This window comes from Colletes gigas, unplaced genomic scaffold, assembly GCF_013123115.1.
Source record: "Colletes gigas isolate AHSC1104 unplaced genomic scaffold, ASM1312311v1 Colletes_gigas_Sc00007, whole genome shotgun sequence".
Taxonomy (NCBI): domain Eukaryota; kingdom Metazoa; phylum Arthropoda; class Insecta; order Hymenoptera; family Colletidae; genus Colletes; species Colletes gigas.
Window position 1 is genome coordinate 5,215,023 of NW_025106636.1, and position 17,764 is coordinate 5,232,786.

General features: G+C 40.1%; 1 protein-coding gene across 6 annotated transcripts in view; it reads left to right on the plus strand.

Moving 5' to 3' along the window:
• Positions 1-17,764, plus strand: part of LOC122396411 (C-terminal-binding protein) — a 29,695-nt gene that overhangs the window by 6,403 nt on the left and 5,528 nt on the right. For 2 of the 6 annotated variants that reach the window (XM_043394772.1, XM_043394777.1), the window contains exons 2-7: positions 14,508-14,951; positions 15,067-15,354; positions 15,439-15,627; positions 15,707-15,796; positions 15,939-16,095; positions 16,828-17,005. In XM_043394772.1, the coding sequence (XP_043250707.1) occupies positions 14,754-14,951; positions 15,067-15,354; positions 15,439-15,627; positions 15,707-15,796; positions 15,939-16,095; positions 16,828-17,005 (1,100 nt within the window). In that variant the 5' untranslated portion in view covers positions 14,508-14,753. Of the gene's footprint in view, positions 1-13,724; positions 13,900-13,984; positions 14,116-14,507; positions 14,952-15,066; positions 15,355-15,438; positions 15,628-15,706; positions 15,797-15,938; positions 16,096-16,827; positions 17,006-17,109; positions 17,227-17,764 lie in introns of those variants that run through there. The other 4 variants (XM_043394778.1, XM_043394773.1, XM_043394775.1 and 1 more) reach the window with 4 other exon arrangements.

The following is a 17,764-nucleotide window of genomic DNA, read 5'->3' on the forward strand; positions in this document are numbered from 1 at the left end:
TAAAATTTGTTCACAGCGTTGGCCGAGCACCCTGTATGTGTGACGAAAATAAATGTTTAATAACACCCGATCGATCTGTCGAATAGATCGGATACAGGCATTAAAAGAAAAAGTTAATTTGAAATCGCCAACGGAAGGAGGGATCGAAGGAAAGGGGCGTGAAAATAAAAGACGGCTGTAAACAAGGACGCAGAAAGCAGTAAAGTTTCTGTAGGCTTTGTCCTCCGTCGTCGCTCGTCTTCCATCATTTTTTGTCGCGTAATTAAAGCGTGAAATCGCCGAGAAAAGGAGAGGCGATATGGGCGAAAGCTGGTCAGACGAAGAGAGAGACAGAGGTATGGCGGGAAAGGGGAAAAAGTGTCCCTGTCTCGTACGAGGCTCGGGTGGAACCAAACCGCGGCGGTTATTATCGATCTCTCGGCATCGTTACACTTCGTCCGGGATCCGTACAAGTGCGGTAAAAGGCACGAGAGAGTGGTTACGTCGATTGTCCACGAGCTGCAGAGAAGCGACGTTCTACAGGCTGGCTCGAAAATAAGTGACCAAACTTATGTGGAGGGACGAGTGTTCTCGTTACCTTGCGGGATGATAAAAGGTCCCGCGGTCGTAGACACGGAAACGCCTCCCGCTTGAACCGTAGCCATTTTTTTTCTTTCTTAGGCAATCTTCATTCAATCCACTAAGTACCAGTGTTCTACTTAGACGGCATTCGAAACATTTTACTAACCTTAAAAATGATTCGAACTGTGGTACAATTTTTCAGGCATAAAAACAATGTTTTTAACAATGTATTCCGAATTGAAAGAACATTCACTCCATTTTCATTATCATTATCGAAACGTCTTGGTTACGTACACGTAGAATAATACATACACAAAATACATAAGGCGAAGGCGAGGTGCAGGTAGAAATGATGTTTTAAAACCCAACATCGGATGTTTACTGAAAGTATGTTTGCACAAGCTTACGGCACTGTTGTTTGTTTTACACCGTGTGCTGTAAAAGTGTCTTGATATTATTAGATGTTTCCAGGTGCCAGTGATCTATTTATAGAACGCGTTGTGACTTCAACAAATAGAATTCTTTTCGTGCAAAAATTGTTCTTATTAAGTAAAGACGGACGATAAAGTGGCGTGAAATTTTAAAAATAACGCCGCCGAATATGCACAGGCGAATATAAACAATACTTTTTAACTGGACTGTTGGAGATTGACGGAGGAGGTCAATTACATGGCCCGTGCATCCTCCCCACTTAAATTCTTTCGTACTTGGGTTCACGGGGACGTTGAAAACGCTTTATTTACGCCGCTCTCGCCGACAGTGTTCAAGATTATATTTTCAAAGTTGAAAACGTTCCGAGAATGTACGACACGTGTTCCGTTAGGGAAGAAAGCCATTTTCAACAGTTTACTAAGAATACCCATTCCAGTATTAAGCCCTTGCAAACTTGCCAGGCGTCTTTGTAAACCTCTGTCGCAAACAAAAGATGGCTACGACTCGGAAGGGGATGTTCCGTGTCTCTATCCGTGAAACCTTTTTCTCATCCTCAAGGTGACTATTGTTGTAAACTCGGTAGTCATCCTAATGAGAAATATCCGCTGGCGCCAACTACATTTACATCCATATAGACGTGTTCACTTTATACCTCAAAGTTCACATAATGTTTAAATAACTTTTAAATAAAAAAAAATATTTTATAACTTGTATTCCTTTTTTTCGAACAGCCTGTCACTGGTCTAGTAACATTTATCCGAGGAGGCAAGAACGAGTCTCCCTTGTCCCGTTACAGTTAACAAGCCAGATCGCGTTCTTCAAAGTTTGATCGTCCATGTTGGAAATACTGTATATGCCGGATCGTTCCGTAGAAATTTCAATGTAACAGCCTAAGTGGCATGTGGATGGGTGCTCGACAAAGAGGGAAAGGGAGAGCGAAAGAACGGCCTGGACGTTGTAACAGGTGCCCCCACCCGTCCCCTTGTTGCCCCCCTCCCTCTTTACCTCTCTTCCCACACTGTTCTCTTTAGGTTCGTTTCATTCGTCCCGTGTATATCTTATAACATTTCCTATCCTCTTTCCCTCCGTCGCTACTTAGCCTCTTTTATGTAAGGCTAGTAAACTGACCTGACTCAACTATTGGGTATGCTACAACCTACTGCTACGTCTCTCTCGCGAGGAAGAGGGGAGTAAAAGGTTCCATTCCTCCTTTTACTCGGTTTCGTTGTTGACTTTTAACGGGCACGAGGTTTCTTAACTTAAGGGGGGAGTCTCATATGAGACCTCAAAAAAAATCAATTTTTTTTTTTATTTCATTTTTTGAAAGTTCGGCCATACCTGGGAAAAATTTTAATGGGAGATTCTAGAGGCCAAAATAAGACGAAAATCAAGAATACTAATTTGTTGATGAAGGCTTAGTTAATAAGTTATTAACGTGTTAAGTTCCGCCCATACTGAATTTTTTTCTCGAAAGTGGGTAGGATTTCGAGGGTATGTCTAATGATAAAAAATGATTGTAATTGAGCCCCATAGCCAAAAATAATTTTTTCAGAATGATTTGAAACTTTTTAATTTAATTTTTTAATAACTTTTTAATGAAGCTTCAGTCAAGAAATTGATATTCTGGAGTGACGAAATTTTGCAATTCTAATTTTTTTGACTTAGTCAACCTTGAGAGCTGCAATCATCTACGCCAGTGTTTAAACACATATTTACTGTGGACGTGGTAACAACATTGAAAGTTAATAAAAATTAATAAATAAATTATTTTGTATTCCCAAAGGATAGCTTAGTAAACGTTACAGATGTAACATTTTCTTAAAAAAAAATTAAGAAAAATGGTTGAACTTTCTATCATTCACATGGGACTCCCCCCCTTAAAGGTGAAACATTTTCAATACGCTGTTGTTATTTATCGTACATCCTGTTATCTATGCGCGTTTGAACGACGAAAAAAAGAGAAAATCAACGCACAGAAGTAAAAATAGACGGTAGATTCGGTACAAAGGCAACGTGCAATTATATTATTAACCTAACCTCGAATGTCATTGAGAAAAGTGCACGCTTAAGCGTTCGCGTGTTTCGTGCACTAGAAACGAGGATAACGATGAAATATGTAAAACAGTCTCCGGCGAAGTATTTCAAAGAAACGACAACTCCACTTATTCAGTTAGCAATTTACGCAGCGTGGATGTTACGCGCGGCGTGCTCGCGGAGCCAAGGTTAAATCTAATCGAGTTTCTTTATTTTTTCTCTCTTCTTTTTTTTTATTGCGATCTCTAATATCGTCTGAAACTAATAAACGTTTGATAAATACTGGAGCACGTCGCACAGTGGGCAATTTAAACGATCTAGATCGACAAATTTCTTAAGAAACATGTCCGTGAATATTTTGTCACTATCTGTTTTTTTTTTTTTGTACATATTTACGGTTTTTAACGATAATATAAACGCATCGTAATATAATAATAATAATAATAATTCCGAAATCCTACGCACTTTCGAAAAAAAAATTCAATAAGTGGATCAATTTTGCGGCGAAATTAAAAAATTTCAAATCGTTCTAAAAAAATTATTTTTGGTTCTGGGGGTCAATTACAATTATTTTTGGTGAACAGACCTACCCCCGAAATCCTACCAACTTTCTAGAAAAAAATTCAGTACTGGCGAATATTTGAACATTAATAACTTTTTAGCGAAGCCTCCATCAACAAATTAGTATTCTTGATTTTCGACTTATTTTGGCCGCTAGAATCTCCCATTAAAATTTTTCCCAGGGTTGGCCTAACACATAATTCTAAAGATTGTACAGACATATTCTTTTAAAGTTATCATAATCTGTTATTTGCACTACCAGAATGTTTCTTACGTCGTACCGGTACGATTTACGAACCATGCTTAACATGTTCACTACCACGCATCCAGCTTATCGCATAGTTTACGTGACACGTATCTAATTGTGGAGGAGTATGAAAAAAACGCCAACTCTATTATTATCCCAACTATGCCGCATAAAATAAACATAAACACGTTATTTACTAATCATTACCATACGTTGCGTTTTACTCTTTCTCGTTGCTGAAAACATGTCAACGTAAACGCAAATAAATACTTTCTGTTTGAGATGCGGCAAAAGTTTTAAAATGTAACGTCTTAAAGGTCGAATTACAATTTCCAAAGTTTGCTCGTAAATTGCTACCAAATTCAAAATAGAAGACAGAGGTTCCACGCGTTTCTAATTCTAGCGCCCTAAAAAGATCACTGCAGGTCCAGCCCTCAAGGGCACTATCTTCATAGTTCCCTACAGTTTTTGTTTTTCGAGATCGCTATATTTGTTCCACGCAGTGTACATGGACGATACAAGTACCTATCGTATCCGAGGCTATTCCAGAAAATAGTTTTACGTAGTATGGCGGCCCTTCTACGACCTGACAATAAACATGGGGATTCATGGCATCCGTTGACGCCTACCTAACCGTATCTCGAGATAACTTTTCCCCTTTGAATACTTAGACGATACGAATTCCTGGAATGCGCAAGTAATTTCACGCGTACAATTTTTACAACGTTATTGATAAACTTTCAATTTTCATTCGCGAGAACCGTCTTTGCCTGCACAAACGAACGCTATACCATAATAGAGCGAATAGTAAGTAGACGTGATTACGGATGGCCAGGTTTCCAAGTGTAATAAGCGGCGCTATACCTTTTGCGTGTTCTAGACGTATTGTTTTGCGTTATTTACGTAATGCATGACCATTTATCTATTATTATAGCTATCCATGTTCGCAAGAGCGGCAGATACGAACAGCGATATCTATGTACATTCTCGATCCATTGTACAGGTCATTGTAGAAATCGATCGGGCCTGTAGCCTGAATAGCGCTACCAGTAATTACGCTTTTCCCTATACTCGAAAAGAAATCAGCGTTGCACGCGTAACAGTTTGATCGTTCCGCGCGCTGATTACGTAGAAATTGTCATATATCTTTTCGCGAGCCTGCTCGACGCACAGTGGCTAATTTCATAGATCTGGATAGACAAAATCAAAATACTAATGTTATCGAAACAGCCCCAGATCCTATAAATTTATTTCATATACAGGGTGTTCAGCCACCCCCGGGAAAAATTTTAATAGGAGACTCTAGAGGCCAAAATAAGACGAAAATCAAGAATATCAATTTCTTGAGTGAGGCTTCGTTAAAAAGTTATTAACAATTAAATTCAACAATTTCAAATCGTTCTGGAAAAATTATTTTTGGTTGCGGGGGTCAATTACAATCATTTTTGATCATTAGACATACCCTCGAAATCCTACCCACTTTCGAGAAAAAAATTCAATAAGTGGATAAATTTTTCGACAAAATCAAAAATTTCAAATCGTTCTAAAAAAAATATTTTTGGTTCCGAGGGTCAATTACAATCACTTTTTGTGAATAGACACACCCCCGAAATCCTAACCAGTTTCGAGAAAAAAATTCAATAAGTGGATACATTTTTCGACAAAATCGAAAATTTCAAATCGTTCTAAAAAAAATATTTTTGGTTCCGAGGGTCAATTACAATTATTTTTTATGAATAAACATACCCCCGAAATCCTGCGCATTTTCGAGAAAAAAATTCAGTACGGGTGGAACTTCAAACGTTAATAACTTTTTAACGAAGCCTTCATCAACAAATTGGTATTCTTGATTTTCGTCGTATATTGACCTCTAGAATTCCCCATTAAAATTTTTCCCAGTTGTGGCCGAATACCCTTTATACGTAAAATAAACTCTTAGGTGAGTCAAGGTAAATTGATGCTAATTTCCTTAAATACAGCACGCGGAGAACAAGATGTCCGTCGTGTGTCAATCTTTTTGTTTACATCAGTGTTCGAGCTTATGTTCAGTAACAACAATGAAATTGAAGAAGCATGACTTGGATAACGAACACGCGTTAGATAACTCCGCTGTATCACCGTATAACATTACCACATAAGCGTAGTGCCATGCCAGAAGTATAAAAGTGAATCCGATACGAATTCATTAAACGGTCTGCCCTGCAGCGAACTAGACGTCTTTTCAGTAAGGAAAATCACATTCGACGATTCGTGCCCGACACGAGTTTCGCTTAACGGATCGCTCGAGCGTGCCTCTCGAGTAGATCTATATTTGTTCCGTGCACCGTACGGTCTGGAAGCGTTCGAAACACTTGGTGTTGTTACCGTAATCGGTTCATAAACGAGCTAAAACAAATAGGGATAGGTCCGCGGAAGGCTGGGGGGCAAAAAAAAGAAAAAGAAAAAGGGATTCGTCGTCGCGATGTAGTCCGAAGGTGAAGTACGACCCCGGGATAATGGGGGTAGCGCATCGCCATTGTAAACAGACTTGGAAGCAGTAAGCAGCTCCGGGATTTAGTTCGATGTGTCGGAGGATGGGGACAGAGGGAGGTGGTTGAGCGAGACGGGGAGTCTGACGATTGGGATGAGGAGAGTCGGGAGTTGGATGGTTGGACAGCGGGGAGGGGTTGGTGAATTGGGCGGCGGGGGACGTATCCTGAAGAGAGGGGCAGACTGTCGAGGGTGGGAAGTTGCCGAGACATCGATCGAGCCGACCATTGCTTGCCACACTCCACTACTAGGAGTCAAGATGCCATATCCACTACGAGGAACTAAACTCCATGAACTACTCTCTGCTGCTCTCTACGCACTTGTCCTAACCCGCTGTAACTCTGTATAGGTGTGGGGACGGCGCGCGCGCGCATAGGTCGGGGAGCCGGTGGAACGAACGTACGCGACCGGTTGGAGACGAACAGCGACGGCGGGCGGGAAGGAGAAAGGTAGAGGGAAACGGGGCCCAGGAGAAACCGAGAAGACGCGAGTTTTTTTTTGTCCTCCGCGTACGTGTTACGTGGCGTGCAAGGCTGCGTAGGTGTATGGGTTAGGGGGCGGGGGGGTACGAGGAAACAAGTGTACCGGGGGGCCTCCGCTCATCGCTGTTTCCGCGAGGCTCGCGCGCGCACAGGAGAGAGAAAATCGTTTGTATACACTCGCGGGTCCCATGAGGTCGCCTATATACGCGCGCCGTACATACTTAGGCCGTTCGTGGACGACGTTCTTGCGGACGGCGGAGAGCGTGAAGTAAGTTATAAATTGGCCCTCTAATACGCGGACGAACTTGTTCCCGTTGTAACAACCGTTGCGACTAATGGGTTATAGCTCATTAGGTGTTGCTAATGGATTATCGTTCCTTTTAAGGCCTGCTCTGGGCTCTTCCCGCTCGAACGATTTTAAATCTTGTTCGGTAATTGACACGTCGGGCGTCGCCGAAAGTCGGGATGTATGGCATCTCAGACAGTTATTATTATTTATTTATTTTGTCACTGTTCCAACAGGAGGGAGTTAAAATGGTCAATTCTTATTTGTTGTTTCCTTTTCTTTGTTAGAACCTAAAAATTCCACAAAGACTGGAAGTCTCGGACTTGGTTTTTCAAAACGGTCCCGTTCGCGGCTTCGCGAGACTCGTGAGCGGTAGAAACAAATTTCGAGTAACGTTTGTTTTGTTTTAAACATGCAATGTATCGAAGGTTCGGCAGGCAACTCCCTTTGTTTCCTTGGAAGTGATTTATTCTATGAAGCACATCCAGAACGGGTGCGGAAACAATAAGAAAAGTTGGCTGGCGGTTTATGTGGAAAATTCTGATTCAGAGCGGAAGAGGATATAGGGAACCGTAAAGAGGAGGGGTTGGCAAAGTCGACGGAGTGTATGTAACTTTGAAACTTAACAAGGGTATATTCATCGCGTGCCCTACCATGAATAGGGGACATGAGCTGGCACATGTCTTGAACGTACTGGCATTGTTCTTTTTGTCTATGGTTCTCGATCGAGTCCTTCTTGACCCGACGTCATGCGAATGAACGATCCTTGCGTGGTCGCTGGAAGAGATAGCGAAGTCGTAAATTAAGCGAGGCGCGAAGTAGGGTGCGCGTCAGAGGACAGAAGGCTAAAAAAAAAGAAAAAAAAACACCAAAAACTAATACTAGTACCTTTCCTTTCTTTCATCGACTGTGTTCGGTAGCTGAAACAAGGGTTTCGAATTTCATACGACTCGAGCGTGGATGGGAAGAGTTCACTGTATCGCTTCCATATCGATTATATATCGCTTTACCATCATCGTTTCAAATATTATTGAACGTTCCTATCTTTTACACGACAATTTTAACAAATGTCGAGGACATCTCCAAACATGGAAAACTGGCATAGTACCGCTTTTGCGCGTACAGGAAATCTTTGCGGATGTAATATAATCAATATTGTCTATCTCTCGAGGGCAACAACTTACCCAAATATAGAAATTTATAGTTTTTTTTACAAGGTCTTTCGCGATTTTTCCCGGCAACCAATGTGTCAATAACGGCTAATTAAAATTTTCGACCAAGTTTCAAATCTTTACATCGAACTTTTTGGTAATTACGACACTCTGGTAGATCGCAAGTTCCGCGAGCGAACAGTTCGCCAAGGTGAACTTCAGATGCGCCGAGAAATGTTTTCAAAGTTAACTCGCGAAGTTGAATACTTCGTCTGCATGACGTGACGAGTTACTGCGGGAGTCGATTTGACCAAATGTCGTGTTGTAAATGCGCCAAAGAACATTTTAATGTCGTCAAATGTGATATATTCTTTTCCTATAACGTAACAAGTAACATTTTAAACGACTTTGACGAGACAATTTCTTAAAAGTACCATATAATTCTATGCTAAAAAACAATATCTGTTATTCGCGCGTATGCATGTTTATCTTAACTCTCTACAGCGATGAAGGACTCCCGTTTATGTAAATAAGTATACGAAGCTACAAAACAAACCGAAGAACTAAATCAATATGAATGAGTTTTTTTATACGAGTAGAACGTATATTATGATACATTGTAAAATTTACTATCTAGTTTTATTTTCAACAATGCCTTCACAATTAGACAGGGTTAGGTTACTCGAATTTTTTTCTCGAAAATGCGTAGGATTTCGGGAGTGTGTGTATTCACCAAAAATGATTGTAATTGACCCTTGGAACCAAAAATAATTTTTTTAGATCGATTTCAAATTTTTTAATTTCGCCAAAAAATTTCACATCTACTCGAATTTTTTTCTCGAAAGTGAGTAGGATTTCGATGGTATGTGTATTCACCAAAAATGATTGTAATTGACCCTCGGAACCAAAAATAATTTTTTTAGAACGATTCGAAATTTTTGATTTTGTCGAAAAATTTATCCACTTATTGAATTTTTTTCTCGAAACTGGTTAGGATTTCGATGGTATGTGTATTCACCAAAAATGATTGTAATTGACCCTCGGAACCAAAAATAATTTTTTTAGAACGATTTGAAATTTTTTAATTTTGTCGAAAAATCTATAGGAAAAAACATTTAGAAGCAATTGCATTCTGACAACTATTAACTTCTTACTAGAAGTAATCAAAGCGTTCGCTCTATTAACTTGTTAACTGATTGATATCTCGGTAAATAAGCATAGACACTCAGGAACGTGTTTAATTTCATTTTAAATTTACTGCAAAAACAATCGATCGATATCGAATCCGATTGGAGCAAAAAAGATAACGTTCACGTTATAATATAACGCAGAAAATTAACATTTCGTACTAATTGCTATATTGACGGTAATAAATCAGTCGTAGGTATCGGTTTTATGCAACGGTTTGGAATACTTTGCGACGCCGTTCGCTCGGAACAGTTAAAACGATATATTTTTGTTACTTCTGGATCTTTCTCCAGGAGCGCGCCGGTGCAGCGAATGTTTTTTTCTTCGCGGGAGAACGCTCGTAACTTCTTTCCGAACCACATACGCGAACCCTGAAAGATAAACCTCCTCGTAAGTACCGACTGGACCGGTTTCTTTTTTTGCTCTGGCATGCCATCAAAGGAGGGACAGTACTCGGCCATGCTGACTGGTATCTGTTACAAAACGATGCTTACAAGCTTCTACACGCGTATGTGCAAAGAAGGGCAACGATGAACGTTAAAGCGAACTCGTACTTTCCTCAGAATCTCGCAAACTTTGTCTTGGAATTTCGATCGCCGCTTAAAGTGGCGGGGAGAGTTCAGGTAGAAAGAGAGAGGCGGGGGAGAGAACATCCTTCTTCCTGAAACATTTCGAAGTGTACGGGTTTCACCTAGTCGTTTCCTAGTCACTTTTGCTTTCCTTTTTTTTTGTTTTTTTTTACAGTTTCGTTTCAATTCTCTGTTTCGTTTTACGGTTACGGCGAACAAGCTTTAAATCAACCGACTCGAAGAGCGTAACTCGCGTCGTCCACTGAACGGCGGAAAGAGCAAATCGCGACAAAGCGTCGTTAAATTCTTCTCAAACACTCGCGGTTCGGGGAAACAGACCCCCCTCCCCTCTCCCACCCCCCTTCGTCCGTTCCTCTGCACGCAGATGCGTGCGCTGTACAGTCGAAAATGTTATTTCCGACCGCTAACCGTTTCGCTTCGCGCGCGGTCACAAATTGACGCGTGCGTCTGTATAACCAAACGAGAGTGATATTCCAGTCGGTCAATGGCGATCGATTTTCTATGCGAAAGCTCGCGGAACAGTGGTAATTCCAAAACACATTACTTATTCCCGCAGCACCGGTAGAATGGGTCGGGATAGCCAAGACTGTACGAAGCGCGAGACGAAAGGAGAAAGAGAAAGGGATGGCGCGGAGGGAAAGGGAGAAGAGGATGGAGGGCAAGAGCAGGCAGGCAGGCGTTGGAGAACCGAAGTTTCGCTTTAGGAGCGGAGAACTTAACTGAGTTAACTTTGCTGCCGAACCAAACTTTCCGCCAACTTTAAGTAGTCGCCTCTCCTCTCCCTCCTCTCGTCTCCCTTCCTGCACTCATGGCCGTTCGCCCGCTGCCCGCTGGAGAGACGTACGCGGAGGCGGAAGGTACGGAGCAACAGCCCCTCTCCTTACCCCTTTCCCGACCATTCCGTCGTGGCCAAGGATGAGAATGCACGAACGCCGACACCGATACTCGTCATTATAATTGGACGAGTTTCTTCTCCTTCTCCCTTCTATTTTTTTTTCTCATTTTTGTTTTTGTTTCGCGCAACTTAGAGCAAACTCTCGCTACCTTTTGTAACGGCCGTTTTGTTTAAGCGTACTGTTTATTGTACGCGTTTAACAGACTGCGGAATCGCAGTCGATGCTCGCCAAGTTTAAAGGCTTACGGGCATCGATTGCACATGTTTCTTGTTCAAATCCGTCACGTTGATGGTTACATTAACACGCAGCTTTTTCTTTTAACACTTTGACTACCACTATGATACTAGAAAAATTCATTCTCAAGTTAGAATAGAATTTCTGAATTTTAACAAGGTTACGAAAATAAGTACCGAAACAAATTTTAGGTTATGTAGCTTACAATGTTTTAATCTGGCAGTGAACGTGTTAATCAGGATAATTATTAATAAATTCAACACAAATTACTAAAAAATTTGAACAATGCCCAACAGTGATTTAATCGTATTTACGGTTGATTTTGCGTTTATTAAAATCGTCAGTGTTTATCGTATAATATTTATTTACAATTCAAATATAATTTCGATGGTAAAGAGTCGGAACAACGTTTCTTTTCGTCGATTCCAAACGGTACAGTTTTCTTAAACGATCCCACCGAGAAAGTTTCGCGAGCCTATTATTAACGAACCGTCAACTTAATTTGCGAGGCCTTTCTCGAGTTTTAATTCTCCTATCGTTTAACATAAAAAACTTGCCGCGATTATTATCGCAACGAAGTCGTTTGAATTTCACGTGTCACTAACAAAAACCTAGTCACCTCTCCGCGCGGCAAGTTTTGAAACAAACTTTACTTTATCGTGGCTCGATTGTAGGAAGGGAGTGAGAGAGCGAGAGAGAAAGAGAGCCGGCAGAACGAGCTTCCCTTCCACCAATGGTTCTCCGCCAAGTAAAGTTGCTCCCAGGTTAGACAATAATTGGATAACTTCGCCCTCATAGCTCCCCATCCCACCACAGCAGCTTCACCGCCCCACCCTTGCCACGCCGCCCGATCCCCCCTCTCCCTACCATCCTTCGTCGTTGTATCTGTAACTCGAAAAACTCTGTTGCACACCCAAGATTAAGCTAAAGGGTTGAATTCAACCGCTTACCCGAAACGTTCGTTTTAAAAGCCCGATGAATTTTTAACTTGCTCGAAAACGTCTTGATAACTTTCGATGAACCCTCCCGTGGTTCGTAAAACCACAGTACCATTAGCCTCGTGATTCGTAAATGTTGATATTTCACGCTCGAGGCGGTGTCTGGTATTTGATCTCTCTCATTTCAGAGTCTAGCGTACGATTCGTGACACAACAGGTGTTTTTTTTTTTTTTTTTTTATTTCAAAGGCCTTGTAAACAAAAACAAACGTATCCGATTTAGGTAAATTAACTATAAAATTGTTATTGCGTTAAAATAATTAGTACGATAATGCTAAGTGCATTCTTGTTCTAACTAGTTAACCGCGCGCAACCGCGTATAGTAAATACAGCGTTACAAGTCTCTTTCTGAGCGCACTTCCTCGACACATTGCTCTCCCTGCCACTAACCGTGTATTACGTATGATATACGCTGCCAGCTGTCGAACAAGGGCTTAATCTCGCCTCCTTGCCTCTCCTCCTTTTGATGATATGAGCTTGCAGCATTTTCGCTGAGTTGGCACAACATGTGCCCAAGTCAAAGTGCTTGGGTTTGCACTCTGCGTTAGTATCGCATCCTCGCTTTCGCTGAGGCTAGCAGCGATCTCATTTTGTAGCCTTCTCCGCGGGTTGTGTTTCCGATTACTTGCGTGTATTGACCGGCAGATCAAACATTCCTCCTCTGCTCATCTTTCCCGTCACGGCCGTGCGTGAACGAATCTTAATGTGTATCATTTATCTCGTATTAAACCAATCACATGGAATGTTCCCGCTTCGGTGGGCCAGACTGACTGCAACCGTCGACAAAATCTCTGAAAACGCCTCGTAACTAGCGGATTTCGATCTGTATCGCACCTGCGAACGAGCAAGAGAAAATCTTTAAATCTTTCAAAAGTAATTAGGTTTCGATCGGTTGAATTTTAAATGTAATCGATTCGATAGGAAATTTTGTTTCTTCGTGCTTGATATATTCGACCTAAATTTTATCGTACAAAGTTGCTGAATTTTCCTTTTATGGGACAGAGAAAGTTTTCCGAGTTACTTTCGATCGATCAATGTTTTTTGACACCGTGCAGAGAATATTACAATTTCGATTATTTCGATCGTAAAAAGTACCATATCGAAGTACTTTCTTGTTAGAAGTTTGATTTATTTTTGATGATCTTGGTTAAGTATTGCGTGGTGACGGCGTCTGACGAGGGCGCCACGTGTCAGTTTCTCTACTTTCTTATGGAACTTCGCTGGTTCAGCATTTTTCCGTTCCGCCATATAAAAGCACCGGGGCACTAAATCGACGCTGATCCAGCATATTTTTCTGTTTTCGTATAGTTGCTTGCGTAGTAAACATTTTAGCATAAACAAATATTCTGGAAGCCCGTATTTATGGGTTATCGAACAGTTGATCGGTATATCAAGCGTGCGAACGCACTATGATTGGTTTACAATTCCTGCCGAAAATGGGCTGAAAATGTCGACCCACTAACCAACGCCAGGCACTCTATTAACAGTTCTGAAAACATTTGCCCCAGCTAGTAATTCTGTTCTCAATGTTCGGTGTGTTCTGTGCGATTCTTTAATTCCTCTGTTTAGGAACCAAGTGTAGGAAGTTCGTATGTATTTTTGTTTGCTAAAACACGGACATTGTGTTCTTGGGTTTTCTTACGTTTTCCGAGCGTTTCTTTCACTGTGCTGAACACAACGCAGTGCGCAGGTTAAGCCGGCGCGTTTCAAGGTAACCTAAAACGTTCGGTTTTGTACACGCTGTTAAGTGTTTCCCTTTTCGTAACGTAAAGTAACGTAAAATTTTCACGGATAATTAAATGTCGGTGTTTCGTGGATCTCGATAGATTTTCGAGCACACGATATCGCGTTCATGTGCGAAACGTTTGTAATTATGCGTATCGCATGGATTTCTCTTCCATGAAGAAATTCATGAAGGCGTCGAAATGTATGTTTATTAATCTAAAGTCCGTATTTTATGCGTATTGCATTTTTTTCTTTAGTGAAATTTTTGCTTACGTAGATAATATATTTGCATAAACGTTTTAACGAATCCTTTTCAGATTTTTTTTTTCATTTTTATTTGCGCTTCTATTATTTTCCAAACTTTGTCAAACATTATGTGTTTAACTTTGTTTTGTTTACCTTAGTTGCAAAATGTGTTTTATCAATTGCTGTAACAAGTTTGTTTACAAATGTTGATACAGTCGAATGAAGCGAATAGAAATAACATTTATGGTTCTGTTGCAATTATTCTGATAATTTGTCATTACATTAGCAACATAATCAAGAACAAGTTTAATGATTTATTTTAAATATTTGAATATATTCAATTTTCAGGAGACGGTGTTCAACAAGTCGTGATGCGTTGGAGGTTCGGCGGTCCTTGTCCAAAAACCGACCAGAAATCAGTGTTAGAAAAGCAATTTGTGTGACAAAGCATAAAAGTGCAAAATCATACTTCAAGACATACGAAGAGGCTTCCTTACCAGTGGACAATAGGACTTCATTGGAAGAAAACAAATATTTTTAGTGACACTGAGAGTACAAGTGAAAAATATAACAATTGGGGGGGCTGTTTGACCGATGGACAAACGGAAGATGATGCCCAAACGCCCTCGAATGGAGAACCTGAGGGGTCCTATTGCAAATGGACCCATTCAGACACGACCGTTAGTGGCTTTGTTAGATGGCCGAGACTGTTCTATCGAAATGCCTATCCTTAAAGATGTTGCAACTGTGGCCTTCTGTGATGCACAGTCTACATCTGAAATTCATGAAAAGGTAAATTGCTTGTGTTCAAATATATATAACGCTAAATATAATTTCGATCGTGGAAAGGATATATTTTTTTTCATAAAATTTTATAAAAAAAGACACAACCGTTCTCGTTCTATAGGTACTAAACGAAGCAGTAGGTGCGTTAATGTGGCACACCATAATTTTGACAAAAGAAGATCTTGAGAAATTCAAAACTTTACGAATCATTGTAAGAATTGGATCTGGGGTAGATAACATAGATGTCAAGGCAGCAGGAGAACTTGGCATCGCTGTGTGCAATGTGCCTGGTTATGGCGTCGAAGAAGTAGCTGACACCACCCTTTGCCTCATTTTAAATTTATATCGGCGTACATATTGGTTGGCAAATATGGTACGCGAAGGGAAAAAATTCACAGGCCCGGAACAGGTAAGATATTCTCAAATGCGTACATCTTGTGGATCTCCGTCTTGTTACGACTCTATCTAATTAATCTCGATGTTTATACGTTAGGTCAGGGAAGCAGCAACAGGGTGTGCAAGGATACGGGGTGACACACTTGGAATAGTTGGGTTGGGTAGGATTGGTTCCGCGGTTGCACTGCGTGCCAAAGCGTTCGGCTTCACTGTCATCTTTTATGATCCCTATCTACCAGATGGAATTGAAAAATCTCTTGGTCTTAACAGGGTCTACACGTTACAGGTTCGATATTAATTTTGGTTTTTGTTATAATGAAACAGCTCGTGCACATGTCTAATACTTCGATTGCGTTTTATTACAGGATCTACTATTCCAGTCAGATTGTGTATCCCTGCATTGTACCTTGAACGAGCACAACCATCATCTAATTAACGAATTCACTATCAAACAGGTACAATAGATGCAAAAAGTTTTCGTATAATTTAGATTTTTAGTTGTTTTTTTTTATTTGCATATTTGGATTCTTTTTTTAAACAAATTCTATAAAGCGTATACAGAGTTGTGTTTCGTTCACTTTACGATCTATGTTACAGATGAGACCCGGCGCCTTTTTAGTCAATACAGCAAGAGGTGGTCTGGTAGACGATGACGCATTAGCCGCAGCGCTGAAACAAGGCAGAATTCGTGCAGCAGCACTTGATGTACACGAAAATGAGCCATACAACGTCTTTCAGGGTCAGTCCTCGCAGTGTGAGTTTTATCTGTCCATACCTAACCCCCTTCATGCTAACTAATATGTCCCTTCATCTTCCTGGTCCTCCTTCATTGTTGATTGATATATCGAGCACGCGAATCGGAGGTATCATATAACTAGTAACAAAACTGGAACGACGCATAATAAGAAACGGCATTTAATCGGATACAATCTTAAGTAGATACGAAATATAATCGTTTGAGGTTATTACTCGATGTTGTATATATTTTTAAGTGCTCATTTCGTGTTTGACGGACGACTAGACAGTTCTGTATTTCTTATACATTTATTATCAATGCCTAACTCGTTTTATGTGGTACATTTTATCGATCGTTATTCATTAGAGAAGTATCAGTATCGAAAATCGATATATATCGATACCACCTTAGCGTAGATATCAAAATGGTTAGGTACAAAATAATTCCCTATCTGGTACGATATTAGTATTACCACAGATTTCCGATTGTGTCGTTTCCCAAAATGCCTTCGTACTTAAATGCTCGAAGTTGACGACTACGTTTCCTTTATGATTCATTAACCAAGTATCTTGTTCAACGTTAATGAGATCGTTAACGAATCATTTGTATTATCGTGAAAATATCGCATACTTATACGCTTTGACTACATTAAGATCGAATTTTTTTACTATAAACAGCAGACGGAAATGTCGATTTGATTCGTTAATATCGAAACGATACTAATCGAACGGATATCTGTTTGCATCGCAGGTCCTTTGAAAGATGCACCCAATCTGTTGTGTACGCCACACGCAGCATTCTACAGCGATGCAAGTTGCACCGAGCTTCGTGAGATGGCAGCCAGTGAGATACGAAGAGCCATTGTCGGTCGCATACCTGATTGCTTGCGAAACTGTGTGAACAAGGAATACTTCCTTTCCTCGACCGGGTAAGCATCTGTTCACATTAATAAGAGAACTATTATTCAGCTTGATGATGTTGATTCATGCTTGTGTTTAAATAAAACTTGTTTGTTGATTGAGTTGTTTCCAGCATTTTATTGTAATTGTAAAACGTTTTCGACTCTGGGTATTGAATCGTCCTCGGTACATGAGTTTTATGATGAAGATCTAAATAAGGAACTTTACAATATTTTTGAAAATTATAAATACTGAAAATGTGGAGCGCAACATATATATATATATATATACGCATTAAGAAAATAATATATATATTTTTATGACGAATAAAAAAAACGAGAAGAGAGATTTACATGTGTACTTTTTTATTTTTGAGATATCTAAGCATAATTATATATACCGCTAATTGAAAACTAGAATTAATTATAAGGCAGGTTTGCCTTTTTTTTTATAGTTACTTCTTTCTGTAGGGATGTTATAATTTTGTTTCGTGTAAAGTAGGACATTATGCATTGGTTGAATTTAAATTGAAATTGATATTTACAAGAAACTTTTAAAGCTATTGCACGCGTGTTTACAAAGATGGAAGTATAATACAGTCGAGCTAGGCGAAAATAGGGTAGGTTACTAGATGGTGAGTTTTTGGCGCGAGAGTTAAATCATGTATGGAAAACATCTATCGCTATTTGTACGTGTGAAGGAACCCTTAATTAAACAGTTTGTTTGTTATTGTTGAGCTTGAGAAGATTTTATACCGAGGCTTTCTTTTTTGAACATTTTGTCTTTAA